This window comes from Plodia interpunctella, chromosome 18, assembly GCF_027563975.2.
Source record: "Plodia interpunctella isolate USDA-ARS_2022_Savannah chromosome 18, ilPloInte3.2, whole genome shotgun sequence".
Lineage (NCBI taxonomy): Eukaryota > Metazoa > Arthropoda > Insecta > Lepidoptera > Pyralidae > Plodia > Plodia interpunctella.
Genome location: NC_071311.1, coordinates 6,982,047 through 7,001,840, shown reverse-complemented (window position 1 = coordinate 7,001,840; position 19,794 = coordinate 6,982,047). Strand labels below are relative to the sequence as shown.

Below are 19,794 nucleotides of genomic sequence, written 5' to 3'. Positions count from 1 at the left end.
TAAATATAAGTACTTATTACAATTAGGTACTAGTGAATGGTCCGAAGCAGGGTTATTTATTATTGTATCATATATTATTTAGTTACCCACCAAAAATTAAAGGCGTGAATTTCTTTTCTAAAATCAGATCTTTGTGGAATCTGTGATAAAACTTATACCTACCTATTGCATGCAGTAGGCGCATGAGTAGGTGGTACTCCGCTACTAATTCCATGTGTTACTCGTACGGTGTAGGTAGGTACCTACTAATTCCATGGTTACCTAGGTACATGTTTGCCAGCCATTTTGTCTTCGTCAAAATGACTGATCAAAACCAAGCCTAGCAACATTGTCAAAATATCAATAAATGCAACAACAAACATGGGCAACTACATTAGTAACATATATTCTAATTTAGGTCGTTTTTTCGAATATCCAGTCAAGAGAAAACCTATATGTTTTTATCGCCAAGAAGATTTCACAGCGACTGGTAATATAAGACTTTACTAAAAGTAGATATAATAGGCATTAGATGAATTCATTATAGGGACACGGAATTCAAGTTTGAATATTTTTTTATTGCATAAAGCTGTCACTATACAGTAAACAGTACTATAAAACGAAAAAAGTTATGTTTTAAAGCAAGTTTCAATGTCCCAAAGCCCCAAGAAAGTTTGATTCCACGATCCTATGAACAATAACAAGTTTAATGATCTGAGATCCTAAAATCAGATCCAGTTTCAACATAGGACATTCTTAGGCAGTAACAATAAACTCTGCGACATTCAATTCAGGTGCTATTGTTTTACCCCAAAGTTAAGCTAAGTACGAAAGCTATTTCAGAGTAAAGCCGATGCCTATACTCTGACGATTTTTTAGCCAATCTCAGATCTTCGTGACCACAGGGGACCCCCAGAGGAGGATGACCAACATTATAAACGCTACGATGACCGACTACGACAAGCTCGTCGACCAATTCTACAAACGCTTGGCAGAACAACGTCAATTCAATCAAGTATCGTCTCTTGTTATTCTTTTTTCACCCATAAAATAGGGCAAAATCTGGCGGAAGCGGCATATAGTATCAGTTCTCTAATCTATGCCGCTTCCGCCTCAGGAAGAAAAGGGCTCAAGAAGACAAATAATTAGGTATTTTACGCCGGTATTATCCTAAAACATATCATTTGAATGATTCACAAGATGGTAGGCACATAATCAATTCACGTAACAAGTAAATAAAAAAGAGATGCCTATCTGTAGGACATGAAAGATAAGGACCGCCGCTGGAGCATGCAAAAGGTGGTAGAGCGGTTCCCGGGTTGGAACGAGGTCACCATCGCCAACCTCCACAGCCTGTTTCTGCTCTTCGACAACCAGTCCAACGGCATGCTCGGCTTTGACGACTTGTGCGTAAGAGTATACTACATATGTATATGCGCGCTTTAGCGCTACCATTTTTATATTTTTTCTTAATAGCGAAATTTATAAAAATACACGACAGGCGATTATGCTACTACTAGATAAAGATTTAGTCATCATAATCGCCTGTCGTATTTTGTATAGATGGTAACTAACTATACAAATTGTAGTCACAACGAGGATTTTGGTGGCTACCGTTTCCTTTTTAGTTGTGTCTATAAAAAACTATAATAAGTACCTAGGTATTTTCTAATAAAATATGCAATGTATGTCGATAATATATCCAGCGACTAGGCAATATGGTAAACTAGGTCTACTCATTTAATTTTAATCACCAAGAAAATCAGTGTTTTTTTTTTTCATTCCCAGATATTTGGATTTTCAGATATAGAAGTCATATTTTGTCCTTAGCTTAAAATATGGTGATAATAATAAAGTCAGATGTTAACAAAATAGGTATATAGTGCAATATCAATTATGTCTTATTCTATATTATATGCTGTTGGAGTAATCCCCAGCCACGAGGATACGACCAGAGTTGGATGGAATAAAATTTGTACAGTTGTGCGGTGCTGGAAAGCCTGGGCGAGGAGAGTGGTCTGGATCAACGCAAGGAGAAGTTCATTGCGGCAGACTCTGACAACGACGGGTGGATCACATACGATGAGTTCTTGTCGGTAAGTATAGTATAATCATGAGCGTATCTAGATATTTACTAGCCTGGTAAAGTTATGGCCGGAGTTTACCATGAGTGACAAAGTTTTCGAAAAATATTTTATTCCTTTTTTTCATTCATATCACAAATAAGCCGGATCGGCGAAATAATCATATAATAAATATCTTTTTTTTTAAATCTAACAAAAAAGGAGGACATTTGGATAGGACAAGAAACGAATTGGCCTCGACGAATTGACTTCTGATCTTTTTGGCCCCCCTTTCTGGCAATCTTCCATATCAAGTTTACCTCAAAAAAATATTCCGCGTGGTGATGTTTAATCGACAATGGGATCTTTTCGATCAAATATCATCCGGGAATATTAGGGACTTCTCCTAGACTATAACGAACTAACAAACGTAGTCCGCGCTCCCGAACAAATGCCAAGAATTGATATCTCTTTCATGTGACCCGACCTCTCTTTTCTATGTACCTATTGCGAGTAATATAAGTACATACACCAATACTGCGCAAGGAACCCTCGGATCGCAAAGTTCAAAGGTCGGGCAACAGATGAAAGAAGCAACATACATACTTTGCCTCAAAAAGTTCTTAGCAGTGCGGGCCAGTAATATGTATATGTATAGTTTTAATTCAATATATTCCAGTTGGTGTACAACTACGACCATCAGCCAGCCAACGGTATCGAGGTGACGGGGCTCGCCAAGCTCTGCAACGACGTCGCCGACAACATCCAGTTTGTTAGCAACCTCACCGTCGGCGAGCAGCTGGAGTACGGATTGTTTTGAGCCTCGGTTACACCAGTGGACTTTGACGTTAACTTAAACCTACTTTGCGTTGTTCTGTGCAGGTTAGAGTTTACGTTGACATTGACCGGTGCAACCCGAATTGTAACTTTAATTAGCTACATTCGTTTGATTTACAATAAAACTAAGTACTCAAATAGTTTTGATTTAATCTAATATTAAAAAATATATAACCACATAAACACACAGACATTTGCGGTGTAAATCGCCACCACTATTTCATTAAAAATCTTTCAACCGCAATTTTCTTTAGCAGAAGGTACTTAAGCTCCTTGGCGATTTAACCATCTTGGTTCAAACGCTTCGAAAAGACAACAGGAGTTATAAAGCATTATAAAGCATCAATGTCTAGGTTGGTCGTCGTCGCTGAGAGAGTCCATATCGCTCAGGTCGGCGAGGCTGGGGTCGCAGGCCAGACAGCGGCCCACTTCGCGCCAGCACTCCACGCAGTACACGAACGGACAGTTGGCTGTCACACACGAGTGCCACGAGGCGGGCTCATGCTCGCCTGTACAAAACGGGACTCGTAAAGAGGATAGTGTAATTTTGCCGAAAAACTACACGACAATATGATTTGAGCTCGATTGAGCTGCTTATTCCTGATTAAAACTAGTTGTTCGCCACGAACTTAGGCCTCGCGAACACAATAAATTTTGGTGAGATTTACAAAAATGTAAATATTTCAAAAACGACTTAACCGATTTTGATGCCACACGAACTTAAAAATTATATTGACAGATCCTACATACCTTTTAAATTTCATTAAAATCGGACTAATTGTTCGAAAGTTATCGCGTTACAAACATACATACATACCATACATACATACATACAAAAAATGTATTTTTACCCCAAGTGGAATGTTAGACCTCGCTGGCTTCGCTCGCTCGGTCAATAAATTTTGGGGTAAATAATAAGGAACATAGCGAAGAAAAGTATAGATAGACAAAGCTAAAAACTACCCTCATCATCTTATACTAGTAAGTAGGCAAACAGACACGGCACACCGGGTGGAAAGCGGTGACCGCAACTATAGCTAGTAAAACACATCGCCAATCATGGAATCTTTCTTAGGAATAATCTCACAATATCACCCACCGGTATGGCGAGGCTCTGTCTCCCCGCAGATTAGGCAGGTCATCCTGGCCGTGGGCAGCACTCGCAGCCAGCCCAGCAGTCTGGGGAACTTCATCCTCAAGCTGAGCAGATTCTCTCCGGAGAGGTAGTGGGCGCGCACCGCCTGGATTGCTTTCCTGGGGGAAAACACGAAGCTTTCAATATATATATATATATATTATGACGACTCCACACTGTCAGAACATTCGCCAACGGAGTTCGACGTACATTGCTGATTTTTCTTGCGGTAAATAAAATGCTCACTTATAAACTACTACTCGTCGACTTCGTCGATAGTGTGGAGCCGGTAATACAAATTACAAATGCAACAAACCTGCGCAATGTCTTCTGCAATTTTATCCGATTCTTGAGGATGTCGTTGTAGAGGTGCAGGATTCGTTGCTTTTCGCGCACCGGGTAAAAGTAACTGCAGATCAGTCTGGAAATAACAGATACTTCAGTTCTTTTTATATATATAGAAGCTATAAACGCGAAATTTGGGTAGTAGGTAGCTTTAGGTTATTACGTAGTGCTCAGATAAGAAAAGAATTTTAAAAATTCGAACCCTAAACCAGTGTTTCAGGATTTCTTAAAATTTTACGTTTAGGGTAGGGTAATGAGGGTGAAAAGAAATAACGGAGTAGACAGCTCAGCGGTAAACACCATTGAATTCACGTTGTTACTGTTGATGGTTCGAATCCTGAACTTCAATTATTTTGAATTAAATCTGATTATCTATATATGGTGATTTCTGAGAAAGATTTGTTATGGTTTTACCCGTGGTTTTACTCGAGCGAAGTCGGGACGGGCTGCTCGTGATAATACTTAAAATTGTTTAGCGGTTTGGCGATAAACTTTCTAAGCATTTATTTTTCTTGTATGAGCTAAACGAAAGACATATGTCTATTCCTTTCTCTGTCTACCGCGTTGAGTCTAGGTGCTACCACCCTGTGCGGGATGTTTTGAAACTATAAGGACAGTTATATATTTGAATTTACCTGCGCAAACGCAATGTGTAAGGATCCAAATACAGCAGTAGAATAATCCACAAGTATCCGCCGTAGATTTTAAAGAAGAAAGCGTGAGACATGAGTCTTGGTCGAGGCATACAATCCTGGTTGGTGAAGTGTTCTCGAAGCGTGGATTTCTCCGAAGACCCTTCCATGAGCTTCCGGACCATACCCGCTAATATACCTGGCCCGTCCACCTGTATAGAAAATTATGTATGTGATATTCATTTATTTTCATCCTACATCAACCCACTGTTGGGTATAGGGATACGATGGTATATTATTCGAACCAAATTTTAGGGCAAACCCTAATATAATCAGTGGTTGTGTTGGATAGAGGATTGCAAGGTGATTGGGGAGACTTTTGCCCAGCGGTGGAGCAATAAAAAAAAGATAAAATGGCTACATCAGTATATACCAGTGTATACGTTAAAGGTCGGAAGCTCAATTGCGTGGGAAACAACCGCGAAAACGCAACGATAAAAGAAAATACTGGTCACACATTGTATTACATAGCCGTAAATACTCGAAAAGAGGATGTATAAAATAAAAATAAACACCATTAGGTTTAGTAAGAAAATGTGATCATCTTACCGTAATGTCCATATTATGTAGTTCCTGCGAGGCGATGTCGACCTCGGCGTGTTGGCGGACCACCTCCAGGGCCTCGTAGAACAGCCGGTCCAGCATGATGAACGTGGTAGCGGTAACCACCTCCAGCAACACCTTCAGCACATGAGACACCAGCGCGCTCTGGTCCGCTGGGATGTAGTAGAATGACCTGACGTTCACGTATTTTATTCTTTCCATCTAAAAATTAACATAAGCGTCAACAGACAGACAGATAGGTAGCGGAAGGTTGCTGTAGCGAGTGTAGAAAGAGATGTAGGTTGAGCGAAATATGTGAATAGTTCAATTTCACTTCACGATTTTCGCGGCTGTTCCCTATTTTTCTTCTCCATTGCGAACGTTCCTCATTGTCAGACCATTGCACGCACATCATCCTTGAAGATATAAAACAGCACTTCTTGGATTCGCTTCTTCTGTCAGGTCGCTAGGTTAACGATGCAAGCGTGAATATTAGCATGGATGTATTAGTGTTGAGATATTGATTTGCCAGTTCTCGCAAGTCATGGCCTTGCACGTAGGCGGCTCTTCAGTTTGCGAAGAAATATGTCTGTGAAATACCTTTTTCAGCGGTAACAACGAGTATTTATTCTTTGCTCGTCTGCGCGCGTCTATCCTCTTGAAATACCCCGTGACATAGGTGTTATCGTGGTCGATATCAGTCAGATACTGGTCGTGGTAGGTGGCGGCTGCGGACGGTATGCGCAGGAACAGAATCGCCATGCAGATGTTCAAAACAATTATCACTGATTGCATTATCTCGTTCTTTTCTTCGAATGCTTTTATCACCAGGTCGCCTGTGCGTTTGGAGTCCTAAAAAGTTTAAAGCGGCTTATCTTTGATTAATTTAACTCTTTGAACAAACAATTAGCAAACTCTAGTATTGAGTTATCCCGCATCGAACGAACAATATGAGTAACTCTGCGGTAATATTTACTAAATGATCTCTGGCCATTTTAATAAAAAACATTTTTTATTTCAAACATATTCTGTGGTTCACACGTGTTTCAGGACCTACAATCTAACTTTATAGTTTATCAAAGTAAGAAAAAGTATTCTGATACCTGCATGTTGATGACCACGCGCGAGCGCGCAGGCCTTTCCTCCAACTTGATGTCTTGTAGACTAGTTAATTTGACATGAGTCTTTTTCAAATATTCATATCCCTCTCCCAAACCTGGGTCTACCTAAACACAAATATTTATATAGAAATGGAATATGATCCGTACGTGTGTTACAACCAATTTACAATAGTTCTCTGAGGACACGTTTGGACGAGCGGAATTATTACGTCGCGGTAGAATACTATAATTTCAAATAATGGCGTCCGTCCTAACATGGCCTAAAAGTAAACAGTACTGCTGTTTATGGACACAGGATATCAGCAATCCCTTTGCTCCGCGCATAGTCTGAGGGCCGTGAGCATTATTTAACCCCTTCTTATACACTGTGTTCTTCCATTCGAATCTATGCTCTGCCGCCAAAATCATCAATCATCATAAGCTTAAGTTGCCAGTTGCTTGATTTACCTGCTTCCCACTGTCACAGATGGCGTCCATATTAGTCAAATTATGTATATTGCACACTTGACACAGATCCAGATACTGGCACACCTCGACCCTACAGTACCTCTCTTGTAGTGGCCTGAACATGTTCATACAAATGGCCACGCTGCGTGCGAATTGGTTTTGACAGCGGATCTCGAGCTTCATCAGGTATTTCTTCTGGTAAATGTCTTTTTGTTTATCGGACTCATTTATTCTGGAAGAAAGTTCTATTTCGTTGGTCAAGTATTCAATTTATGGCGTGTGGCCCCTAGAACAGGTTCATTCTATATTCTCCCGTGGATGTTGTATGGGCCTTGCTTGGCTGATAGGCATTCTGAATACAGGTTGAGGTCAGGCAGGCGGCCGATCTTAAAATCATAGGCGAATCTTCAAAATTCGGACCTCGATCTGACCTCGGTTTTCGCGGCGTCTCAACACCGAATGAAACTGAAAGTCGGAGGACAAGACTAAACATGAACTTTAGTCCATGTTGTAATTGAGAAAGTTATGAGTACTTGACTAAAATTATGATGTAGTTAATCCAATACAGGAGGCTATAAGTACCTGTGTACCTACTTGTATTTTTTTTCAATATCCTGGGAACGGTGCCGATGGCCGAACCTGCCGTCTAGGTAGTCGTTCTGAATACGACTTTGCGCGGCTTCTTTACTACCCTCCACTTCATTTTCTATGGGCGACAGAACATTGTCAATTGAGCTGTAAATAAACCAATGATTACATTTACGGTTGTGAGGTGTGGCGACTTAAATAATCTTAAATAAAATCGGACACCAGTGGTAGCAATGACACACTGAAAGACTACCAGACAAGTACGGAATACTTTACAAGCTATTATATAGTTATTATATTTTACAAGCTTAGTGCTGGTTTGAATTTCACTTCTCACAATCGAATAGATTCGAAGTGAGACGCAGCGGCCCAATCAACATTGCAGTGTTGTTGTCGTTGCGTCACAATGGCGCAATGTGATTGGATCGATTCGATAGTGAGAAGTGAAATGCACACCCGCACTTCGCCCTCTGATCACAGATTATACAATAATTCCAGTGACCTGATGCAAGCCTTCATGTGATCGACATCCGTGGTCATGTTGGCCAGGCTGCGGCGCACGGGCTTGGCGAGAAGAGAATGCTTGGTCTGACTCAGGTTGTACGAGAGACGAGTGGTGCACGCGAACACGCGCACCACTTCGCGCGCATTCTTACACATGTTTGTTATTGGACCTGGAATTATACCTACTAGAGACTATTCGAGGAAATTTCATTCCTCATGATATATTTTAAAAAAGTTGTAATTTTTTAATGTAAATCTAAAAAATATATGTTTTGCTAAAGTAATAAAAATTTTGTTGCATTGATTGATTCACAAAGTCACACGATTTTCCAGTCCTGAGCTATTACAAACCTGTTATTCATAAAAAAGTTAAAAATATACTTAGTGTGTTTTGTCACTATCGCACTTTACATTAGTATTGACCTGTTTTTAGTATAAAAGTTATAATTGACAGAAACGGACAAAACATATTTTATGAATTGCCTGTGGCAAGTCTCCTTACCTGCGACCACGTAGGTGAGGATGACAGCCTTCATCACGCCCCTCCCCGGCTTCCCGCAGTACATGGCCAGCGACAACAGTGATATGCAGCGCAGTTGTATCGCGCACGCGTTACCCACCCCTTGCAATATAATACACCGATAATTATTAAAATCAGTTGAATATTTTGTACTATTCTGGTTTTCTCTCATATGATGTCTTTCTCACTTCCATCCTCAGACATGAGCGTTGGAGGCCAGGATCCATTACCTGTATATTGCTCACTTCGCTCGTTCTTCGGCATGATCATGAAGCTTTAAGTGATACTAGAGCCACCAGCGCTAAGATTTTTTGATGCAAGGTAGATATTGCTATCTCTTTCATGCGAGGCCCGACCTCTCATACCTACATTCGGCATGCATACCTATATTCGGTAAAACATGTAGGTTTAATTCATTTTGACATCAATTTGTATATTTGGACTCGTGTTTTTGGCAAATAAATGTTTTCTTTTTTTCTTTCTTTCTCTCTCTGTCTGACATGGATAATGGTAAAACTATATTTTATTCACATTATATACATGCAATACAAAAGAGAGGTCAGGCCGCGGTTGAGTGAAATAGTAATATATATATTTTACTTCAAAAAGTTCTGGGCAGCGCTATGTCCAGTATTACCTATAGCTTCATGATTGCTATGAAGTCAGTATTTTAATGTAGTTCTGTGTTAATTACAACAGTGACTTTATAATTTAATATAAACTATACTAACAATAATCGTGTTTTCACTTCATGACTTACCTATTAATAAATTCAATCCCATGCACAAAGCGATGCTCACAAACTGCGGTAGCGGAATCTTCTTCAGGAAGAAATAACAATACAGTTGTGCAAGACATATGCCTCCAACAAAACTGATGCACAGTCCCACACAATGCCGGCGGAGACACAGTCTAGTGGCCGTGAGGACTGGCCAGCATATCATGTACAGTATGCTGCATGTACATCGGTACACATATCTACCCAGAAACCATATCGCCATTATACACATTTTATATATTATATTATATCACTCTGTATCAAGAACCTTATGTAATTAATTTCTTACGAATTTGTAAGATATTTCTATTATATAATATTTATTTCTATGATCAATGATCTGATTGAAATCTTCAATCTTGAAATATTGTGTCAATTTTTTTCTTAGACTTGATTGGCAAAATCATCGTTTAGCTGAACGAAGATGGAGCCAACAATTAAAAAGTGAAGTGAAACTAGAATTTTTTTTTTGTTGATCTATCCTTGGTTACGATAATAACATGGAATTAGTAGGTACTTAATACAAAACAAAAACTAATTATATAATATCCTCACTTATAACAAAACTATAAGCGGACTAGTCTTGAATATTTAAGCATTTATGAATACGCTTACGACGAAGTTGGTATAGTGATTATTTATTAGTGTCTGTTGTGTTGCTTTATGAAATAAAATAGAATAGGGGCAAGAACATAGATCAACAAAAAGAAAAAAGGCAAGGACGCTAATTATATTAGTTAATATTTCGATGATGCCGCCACATGTAATTAGAGTAATATCAGTCAACTTTGCGTAATATTCCCTATAATCAAAATCAACTTACTTCATAAATAAAAATAAGTCACCTTTAAATTTATAATCCAATTTATTTATCGATCATTCATATAATTAGTCTTATAAAATTCAATACATCTGTAAGAACTTAAAGGACAAATTGAGAAGGTACTAGCGCGCACTATTTTTATATTTTCCCGCGCGATTCTTATGTTCTGCAACATAACAATATACTATAAGACACGTGTCAGTATAAGTTAGACACACTAACTTATAATAATAAAATTAAATGAGCTAAAGTGATATGATTTTTTTTTCATTAGAATCACGCGAAAACAATACATACTGCGCGTTAGATCTTAAATCAAACAACAGCAACAACCGATGCCAATTTACAATAATAAATAACCAATAACTATCGCCCACTACACTTGCTTTAAATGCACTTGTGTGTGAAACATTATTTTGTAAATATTTAGCTATGTAACGAAGATCTGCTGGTACATATCAAGTGTATAAAATATAAATTAATTGTTCTATTTCATATTATAGATACCTATATTAGTTTTACAATACATAATTCGAATTTAAATCGCAACAAAAATGATTAAATAAACTAAACGTTTGTGCATCTTTCAATAAAAGCATTATTTTCTTGAGCTATAAAATAATTAAGATACAGGAACACTACCTGGAAACCAGCGAAGTGTTAATAAAATGAAAAAAAAAAATAGTCGGAACTTTCAATTCGAATTCGTTCGCGTTTATTTTTCGTAAACAACCTGTAGTAGTAAAACTCATGTCCGACGCCTTTAGACGCCTTGAATAAAATCTGCTACTAGTGTTAGCAATAACACACTCGATAAGAAAAAAATCCTGACACATACACGCCCAGCCAATCAGAGTGTGGCGTTGAGACATGACGACAACATGTGGTTGGCTGCGTTCGGCTGCAAAATGTAAACGCTATAGAGTTCAAATTGAAAATTCACACTGCGCAAATCGAGTAACTTGATCTTGATACAAAGCAGCAAGTACAGCGGGATTCGGAACACAATTGCGCATATTCGCCGCCGTGAGTGGACAAAAACGTATTGTACATACAAAACTATTACAGTCATATTTTCTCTGTAATAAATATGAAAATAGTGAATTTCTACTTCAATATATAGTCATGTTTTTATATATTCACAAAGGATTGGGACTTCCAACTACCAGATGGCGCTAGTTATAGTAATAGTCTTTTGGCCGCTAGTTTACCATAAATGGTACAAAACATTATTCAATTAAATTGTTTTTATCGTTTGCCTCCTACTACGTGGCGCCTGCCCCGGTAGGGTAGTATCTTTAGAAGCAATGTATTTGATCAAATATCACCCTGAAACCAAATTATTAGAACTCGAATTTGATAATAAAAGGCTAAACGTGACCGATGGCGTAAAAGATTTTTTTAATTTTTCTCCAATAGGCTTTTATCTGCCTTATTTTAAGATTACTTTGACTATGGCATATCCTTCGACATGTTGATCTTAGGATAAGATTGGGGGACTCATGGTGGTGAAATAGTACTTTAAACCTATGATGATTGACAAATGCAATGAAAATTAGTGTTTGACCGAATATTTGGTTCCGGCATAAATAAGTTTGTTTCGGTCATAGTAATGTTTTCGGATGAAATTTGAAGCCCGTCGAAACTAGCTTTTATTCTAATTAATAATATAAATGCGAAAATATGTTTGTTTGAATAGTTTTAAATATTGAGAAGAACATAGGGTGTCTTTCATACCGAAAAAAAACTTTTCTCGTTGGAAATTCCCGCAGACGAAAGCTAGTCTCTCTATAGATCTCTAAAGTGAAAAAAGTATACACATATTTTACTTTGTAAAAAAAATGGATGTGAAAACATGTTGTTGTATGTGAGTTTCTGCCGAAACTCACATTTACACAATTTCGATCGGTCATTATTGAAAACAGCGTGCTTAGTGCGACTTCGTTATTATACATCTCACCATCGAGTCGATTCGCAGTGAGACTCAGCGAACCAAACACAGCGCGCCATTGTGACGCAACAACAACCACACCGTAATGTAATCGGTTCGCTGCGTCTCACTTCGAATCGATTCGATGGTGAGAAGTGAAACGCAAACCCGCACTTCGCCCACAGATGTAAATGTAAATAGCGTTAGTATTCACTCAGGATGGTGGTCGGCTACGCGCGCGCGGACGCCGCCAGCTCCAGCACGCGCGGCCCGTACAGCAGCAGGTACGCGCAGTGCCAGTCGCCTGTCGGGGGCACTCACGTTACACACACGCCGAGAGAGGCAAGAGATTGCAATTTAAAAAAAATTCTATCTTTTCCGCTCAAATTGAAGATTCTTTAATACACCGCGAGAAAAAATAGTTTGAAACTAAAAAAAGTATAACATTTATTTATTTATCTTTTACGCTGAAATTAAAAATTCTTTATTCGATGTAGGATAATGTATATTGCTTATTGTCGCTAAAACGAGATTTGGATGAAATTTATCATCGATAGAATGAAAAGTTAAATAATACCAAGGGAATCTTTATGTTATACTTCTCTCGGTAACATACAGTTGAAAAAAAATCCAGGACAAATTCTTTATATTCAATTGTATGCACTTCTCTCGATTATCATAAGTTGAAAAGTAATCCAGAAAGACAAATTCGTTTTAATTAAATTGTACACACCGACATACAAAAATATTCATGCATACACTGTGTTTATAATTCCTAAACTAAAAGTATAATATATTGCGTACAAAATAACTTGTGTAAAAATTTAGATAGGTACACCTCTTCAGCGAATATATGAAGAAAAGTCTGCCATAATCTATTGATAATTTAGCAATCAGATATACACACCTCCACCGCTGAGCTTGAGCACTTCCTCCTCGGTGACGGGGGTGACAGTGTCGTCGTCGCACCTGAGCCAGTTGTCCCCGCGCGCGACCCACGCCACGTAGTGTCCCGACGACGATGACCGGCCGCGGTGGGTCAGCACCGCTTGAAGCCGATAGTAGCCGCTGTTGTTACTACCAACGTCTGGAGATACAATAATATGACACTATCACTGTCAATACATAGTATAAAACAAATTCGCTGTATGTCCCTATGCTTAGATCTTTAAATCGACGCAACGGATTTTGATGTAGGTTTTAAATAATATATTTAATTATTATATTATAATTCATGAGATTTAGGTGTACTTATAATTTATTATGGTTTAACCCGAGCGAAGAAGGGATGGGCCGCTAGTTGCGCAATAAAATTACAATAAATACAGTAACACCTATATCTTCAAGAAACGAATCTACGGGTACTTGAAATACTAACAACGCTCCTGAGATGTGTGTCCAATAAAAGTTTAGGACAAATAGACAAAAAATGTACCAACCCAAACTGGGATTCGATTTTTGGGATTCGACTGGGTAAAAAATAAAATGTATGATGGTGTTGAAATAATCAAACACGATAATTAAATGTCACTTTAATTGATCAGCTTTAATTATTACGAGTTTACCCGATGTCTGATTAAAATACATTAGAAATGCTTTTTGATTCCAAAATCCGTGACGTCACAATACGTTATTGTTATACAAGCTTCATATAAAATGTTATACCCACATACCATCGTCAAACCAGTATGGCACGACCGTTTTCGTTCCCTTCTCCTTTTTGCTGTCGCCGTGGTTCTTGTTGCGCGCAGACAGAGACGACTCCACTGACGCATCGTCTACTTCCTGAAAAGGCATTTATATATTAACAACAAGCTGCGTCCCGGGACTCCGCTCCCGTGGATATTTCGGGAAAGAGTAGTCTCAAACCAGTCTCGAACCAGTATCAAATTTCATAATTGTGTGAAAGAGTAACAAGTGGGCTATGTCTGTACATAGGAGAAGAAAAATATAATTGTGGGGGTCTTTATTTTTCGCTGGCAACACTGGGTTGCCAATCAATCAATCTTGACAAATATATTTGATATTGCAATAGCAAAAAAAAAGTTCGTCAAAAATTCGTTTTCTTCACTTCCTGGACAGACCGTACCTTGAACTTGGCCCTCATGGGCGCCAGCCGCTCCTGCAGCTCGGCGGAGCACAGCTCGAACACGTCCAGCTCCAGCGGGAACTTCACGTCCTTCAGGATCTTGGCGTTGATGGACTCCTTCTCCTTGTAGTAGAACCGCACGAACTGCACCGTCAGGTACGCCGGCAGCCGGCTGATTTTGCTCTGGATTGACAGTATTTTGTATCTTTTTGAAAAATCCTTACATATTATAAAACAAAGTTTCATCCCCAGAGAGATGACGGCAAGCAAACGGTTGTATAGCGAAATCTACAAAATTAAATGGTCGATTTTTTACGTGGACCCTGGGCTTCGGGGCGGATGAGAGACATTATAAAACAAGTCGCCTCAGCCTCGTCTCTGCGTTCGCGATAAACTCAAAAAGTACTGCACATTTTCTCACGCGGTTTTCTCTGATAGTATGATTCCTGAGGTTTAGATGTATAATTTCATTATGATTAAAGCCGGGACAGGCCGCTAGTGGTAACGTTAAAATGAAAAAATTAAACATTCTTACCGTTTTTGTATAAACAGCATCTCTTCCTAGTGTTTGTGACAATTTTGTGATTTGCTCTGACATTTTCTGTAAAAAAAATAATTTCAGATAAAAATGTTGTTAACAAGGATTAGATAATATTTAGACTATCTGGGAAATAAATATTACACGAGAAAAGGACAAAAATATATTGATATTTAATTTAGTAGTTACAGTGGTAATAGGGTAGTGACCCTATTAAGGATAATAAAATCTAAGAGGGAAGAGTCAGAGACTTCTAGTTATAATAAAGCTCACAGATCTGAGCCCGGACTGCAGATACTTGACGTCCTGCGAGATGAAGCAGGACAGCTGCAGGAAGGTCTCCTTGCTGCGCGAGGGCGCCTCGTCCGCCTCCGAGCACACCAGCTCCACGTCCAGCGTGCCTCCGAAGTACTGCTCAATCACTGACGTTCTGCTAGGACGAATGGAAAACCTGTCATTACTGTTGCATGTAATGGTTACACACTGTCGCCGAAATCAGACACGTGTCGATGTAGACGACGATGATGACGTATGTTAGTAAATAAATATTTATATATTTATTTAGAAATTAAAAGTGATGATCTCTAAATAAAAAAATTGCCCTCATGACAATAATAAAGCAATCAATAAGAATCACAGTATACTTATTTTTAGCTTATTTTCTGATTGCATTTGAAATAAATATTTATATATTTATTAAAAGTATGATTTATCCTTATGGACAAATCACACAGATTGAGTTAGCCCCAAAGTAAGTTCGCAACTTTTATGGAATACTAAGTCAACGATATAATATTCTATAACATATACATATAGATGAACATCCAAGACCCAGGCCAATCTGAAAAAGATCGTTTTCCATGTTGATCTGATCGGGGATCGGACCTTCAGTGTAGCAGGCCGGCATGGAGGTCGTCAAACTTTGTACGACAGATTTTATTTACCGCAATGTAAAACCAGCTATGAATGCCATGCCTTGCGTAGATCGGCAAATCACGTAGGGAATAATTATCTGGTTGTGTTGCTCTAGCCTGGCCTTGGCAGGAGGGGCAACAAATCTCATGCTGGCTTGATGGCATGGTCTGACAACTAAGGATGCCGACAACATTGCGAAGTGGATTCGAAAAAATATAGGAAAGTGGACTCTGTGCTCCGATGCTTAATGGTTGATGAAAAATCCGGAAAATCGCTCAGATGAGAGAAAGAGAGATTTGAATTAAAAATTTGATTTAATTTTAACAGAATTCAACAACGAGAATCCGACGTATTAAGCGAAGATTCAATTCTGAGAAATTAGTAAGTCGTCGTCAGACCCATCAATAAGTACCTGGAAAAATTGTTATCATATATTAAGAAGAAAAATGAGTCCACCGACCTGGTGGCATCAGCGGCGACTTGGGGCGCGACGGGCAGCCGCTGCTGCAGCGCGCGCACGATCTCGGTCCAGCACTCGCTGGCGTCCTGCTGCGCCAGCCCGCCGCCCGGCCCGCGCTCCGCGAAGCGCGGCGCTGTGCTGTGCAGCGCACGCAGCAGTCGCGTCGCTGCGCCCGCGCACAGCCCCGCCCCGCCCCTCTCCAGCGCTGACATTGTGTCGCTCAGCGCCGACGTCAGGTCGCCCGCTGTGCCGCCGCCGGACGCTGCGTAACACCCGTCTTGTTCATTAGCTAGGCTAGTCAGTGGAGTTTCATTTTGGTCTCTCTCCATTCCATTATTATAATAATATACTTGGAATGTATTTGATAATTTGATACCGAACTTTAAAATTGAATTATACTTACAATTGCATGTAGCCACATTTATTTTATTGAGTAATAGGTACATTTCATAGAATAACATTTGAAAATCAAAATACTTTTAAAGGTTAACATAAAACTGCAGAAATTGAAAGTGATGACCTCTAAATTAAAAAATTGCCCTCATGACAATAATAAAGCAATCAATAAGAATCACAGTATACTTTATTAATTTGTGATTGCATTTTGGCCCATCTCCAACCATTATTCTAAGGATGACTGAGATAAAAAGGCTTGACAACTTTTAAGCAAAAACATTCCTAAATAAATTTGACGCCAAATAGGCAGCAGATCGTAAAATCACAAAAGAATCTTCAAAATTTAAAGGTTTAGATGCTTCAGAGTTTACTAAATAATAGTAAACTCTAAAGCATCTAAATCAGAATGCACCAGATCTTAAATTGTACTTAATTTTAAATTTCAAATTATTAAAAAAATATTTTTTTTTAATAAATTAATTTAGAAAATATATTTATTTGTTTATATAAAAAGAAAGAGACTCACATTTGTCATAATTAAGGAGAGCATTCTTCAATTCAGGCACAGTCTTCAAACATTGCACTGTAGCATTCATGTAGCAAGTGTTGCCTAAATTAATTAGTCCTTCGGGAAGATCCAGCTGTAATAATAAAAAATATAATAATGTAAATCATCTCTATATTAAATACATAAAATAAGTCGCCCGCTGTGTCTGTCTGTTTCTAAGCTTTCTGCTTTTAAACTATGCAACATTATGTCAACAGAACCATGTCGCTAGTTGAGTATAAATGACTGATAAAATAATATAAAACTCAATAAAGGTAAGTACTTACAGCACTAGCAAGCTCAGATTCATTCATATCCTCCACAAACTTGGTTTTCTCAATTGGGGCTGTTGGCACATCCTCCTCCTTGCTCCCCATCACTAGCACCAATGCATTCTGTACAAAACATAACAATTTTAGAATTCTCTTGATGAATCCTTTTTAATGTGAAAATGTGTGTTGAAAGACATGAAAAATGACAAACAAGGATTATTTGATCTGGTGACCAATTTTCAAAAATATGAATCCTAAAAACACTTTCTGCCACACAAAGTTGGATCTCTATATCATTGACAATGGTAAGTGCTCCTAGTAACTGTTTTAAAAATTGACTGAATGATAATTTTAAAACTAAAGTGCAGTGATATGTGCACATCAGCTTAAGCTGCTAGTGCTAACATAAATAACAATAATATTAAAAGTAATTTTGTAGTTGATTTAATAGTAGTCCTCATCAAGCTATAGTTATCCTAATAAACCTGTATACACCAAAATGGGTCTCTTAAATCCAAAGAAAAACTTAGAAAATTATAAGGAGAAAAGAAATATCATCTTATCAACTCACATTTGTCAATTTGAAATTTCCCCAATCGTCATCTTTCAAAGTGATGCCTTTGCAGACCACCTTTTGCCTCTCAGGCTGCACCCCGGTCAAAGCAAATATCTGTGCTTTGAACAATACAGGGTCGTCGTCTGTGTTCACCTCCACACCTGGATATGTCTCTTTGCCCCATTTCACTTTAACTGTAAATGTTTAATCAAATTAACTGAATGTTTACATTTCAAATGAATTGGTCACAACACAATGATCGCCAACCAAATTGTTTGGTAAAATGTGAAGTGCAAAATTTTAAAAATTTGGGGGATTTTAATTCTCAATACTAAATACTTTCATTAATAAAAAATAAACATGGATTTATTTCTGATTTAGAACAGTGACAAGATCTATAAAAAACAAAAAATAAACAGCAATAAAACCGGCGTTTGAGGCCAATGTTTACACACCAGGGTGACACAGCAATGTTCGAAAAGTCTTATGATCGAATAGATTAAATAAATACAAATCTATAACGCCTTATTATAGGTACTCAAATCCTATACCGAAATATCAAGTAATGGATAAAATAATGTCATATTTCAGTATTTTTCTGTAAAATTCGTTGACATTTTTAAAAGTATCCTAACCTCAAATGCTACAAACAAAACATTTACCTACTTTCAACATATAATATTTAATTAAAATAAAACTCACCAGAAACCTTCGGCATCTTTATATCAGGTAAATATCACTTAGCTCAAATAACTAATGGGAATTTAAACCAATTTCGTAAAATAAAGAATTTGAAAGTCACGATTCGCATCCGTGGTCCATGGGATTGAACAATGACAATCAATATTGACAATGACAACCCAGACATTATGACAGATATGAATTTTTTTATTTCAGAGTAAAACAATGCAAATACGTAAATAAAAATATTTTTTCTTTTCTTTCCTTAGGTACTTACATTAAAATGGGTAAGTTCATATTTATTTCCATATTTTATATTTATAGTGATGAATATTATTTCATTAGCGGAGTCCTGAACTTGTGATCGTAGACTTGGCCCACCAATGTGTTGGTTGCGGAAATGCTAAATTATACTATGTAGACGAATTCCTTCTTTATTTAGACCTAGGCCTATCTCATGTTTTTTATATATAGACAGACCACACAGATTGGAGTTAGCCCCAAAGAAAATTCGAATGTGTTAAAGGATATACTAACTAACTAACTCAACGATAGGTACTCTATATTTTATAACAGTAATTAATAAATTACTTAAAATAAATAAACACTCAAGACCCAAGTTAATCTGAAAAAGACTATTTTCATCTTGACCTGACTGGGGTGGAACTTGGGACTTAGAGCTGGTCATAAGATAAGTATATAGGTAAGGTACCTACTATAAGTATAAATACCACATATACCTATAATTATACAGATAGATACAGTAGGTATCACATAGGTAATTATGTCATATGGGGTAGACAGAGCCAAGAGTTGTGAAACTTGAAGGTATGTCGCGGTATGGGTTTCGTGGGTTTTAGTTTCCCAGTCCATCAAGAATTTCTAATTAATATCCCTTTCCCTTGATAGACTTTTACAATTTGCGCAGGAGGAGAAGCGGTTGTGACATTGTATGTTTTGTTTCGATCCCAAGTAATAGCAACCCAAGTTACCACTAGCCTTCAATCTTCGAATTACCATAATCAAGATTTTCTG

At 38.0% G+C, this 19,794-nt stretch overlaps 3 protein-coding genes across 4 annotated transcripts; 1 reads left to right on the top strand and 2 right to left on the bottom strand.

Annotated features, from left to right (window-relative positions):
* The first annotated feature begins 204 nt into the window (after nucleotides 1-204).
* On the top strand, nucleotides 205-3,019 carry LOC128677624 (uncharacterized). Of its 2 annotated transcripts, none has more exons than XM_053758599.2 (5): nucleotides 205-469; nucleotides 885-994; nucleotides 1,240-1,385; nucleotides 1,961-2,075; nucleotides 2,722-3,019. In XM_053758599.2, the coding sequence occupies exons 1-5, from the start codon at nucleotides 361-363 to the stop codon at nucleotides 2,860-2,862; spliced, it is 621 nt and encodes a 206-aa protein (XP_053614574.1). In that variant the 5' UTR covers nucleotides 205-360; the 3' UTR covers nucleotides 2,863-3,019. The 2 variants fall into 2 exon arrangements, with proteins under 2 accessions (XP_053614574.1, XP_053614575.1); XM_053758600.2 differs by having other exon boundaries at nucleotides 211-469; nucleotides 859-994.
* Nucleotides 3,020-3,065: 46 nt separating this feature from the next.
* Nucleotides 3,066-9,904, bottom strand: LOC128677840 (protein sneaky-like). The gene is made up of 12 exons (XM_053758979.1): nucleotides 9,535-9,904; nucleotides 8,757-8,876; nucleotides 8,253-8,424; nucleotides 7,757-7,897; nucleotides 7,163-7,394; nucleotides 6,698-6,820; nucleotides 6,195-6,446; nucleotides 5,601-5,816; nucleotides 4,995-5,203; nucleotides 4,331-4,435; nucleotides 3,979-4,133; nucleotides 3,066-3,388 (listed from the first exon to the last, which is right to left on the bottom strand). Exons 1-12 carry the CDS (start codon nucleotides 9,782-9,784, stop codon nucleotides 3,222-3,224), a joined length of 2,142 nt encoding a protein of 713 aa, XP_053614954.1. The 5' UTR covers nucleotides 9,785-9,904; the 3' UTR covers nucleotides 3,066-3,221.
* A 494-nt stretch (nucleotides 9,905-10,398) lies between these two features.
* On the bottom strand, nucleotides 10,399-18,926 carry Usp14 (Ubiquitin specific protease 14). Its single transcript, XM_053758626.2, has 11 exons — nucleotides 18,781-18,926; nucleotides 18,094-18,272; nucleotides 17,538-17,645; nucleotides 17,230-17,344; nucleotides 16,308-16,569; nucleotides 15,206-15,362; nucleotides 14,930-14,995; nucleotides 14,395-14,577; nucleotides 13,979-14,090; nucleotides 13,213-13,392; nucleotides 10,399-12,609 (listed from the first exon to the last, which is right to left on the bottom strand). Exons 1-11 carry the CDS (start codon nucleotides 18,794-18,796, stop codon nucleotides 12,536-12,538), a joined length of 1,452 nt encoding a protein of 483 aa, XP_053614601.1. The 5' UTR covers nucleotides 18,797-18,926; the 3' UTR covers nucleotides 10,399-12,535.
* Nucleotides 18,927-19,794: the final 868 nt, after the last annotated feature.

Bases quoted from the DNA above. Each gene is read 5' to 3' on its own strand.
- LOC128677840 (XM_053758979.1), bottom strand. From the start codon at position 9,784: ATGTGTATAATGGCGATATGGTTTCTGGGTAGATATGTGTACCGATGT. The intron at 8,425-8,756 runs GTAAGGAGACTT...GTATAATTCCAG, and splicing joins CCTCACCTACGTGGTCGCAG to GTCCAATAACAAACATGTGT. The intron at 6,821-7,162 runs GTAAATCAAGCA...ATTTGTGTTTAG, and splicing joins TCTGTGACAGTGGGAAGCAG to GTAGACCCAGGTTTGGGAGA.
- Usp14 (XM_053758626.2), bottom strand. The intron at 15,363-16,307 runs GTCGGTGGACTC...TCGTCCTAGCAG, and splicing joins GTCGCCGCTGATGCCACCAG to AACGTCAGTGATTGAGCAGT. The intron at 13,393-13,978 runs GTATGTGGGTAT...TTGTATCTCCAG, and splicing joins GCCATACTGGTTTGACGATG to ACGTTGGTAGTAACAACAGC.
- LOC128677624 (XM_053758599.2), top strand. From the start codon at position 361: ATGGGCAACTACATTAGTAACATATATTCTAATTTAGGTCGTTTTTTC. The intron at 995-1,239 runs GTATCGTCTCTT...GCCTATCTGTAG, and splicing joins AACAACGTCAATTCAATCAA to GACATGAAAGATAAGGACCG. The intron at 1,386-1,960 runs GTGCGTAAGAGT...AAATTTGTACAG, and splicing joins ATGCTCGGCTTTGACGACTT to TTGTGCGGTGCTGGAAAGCC.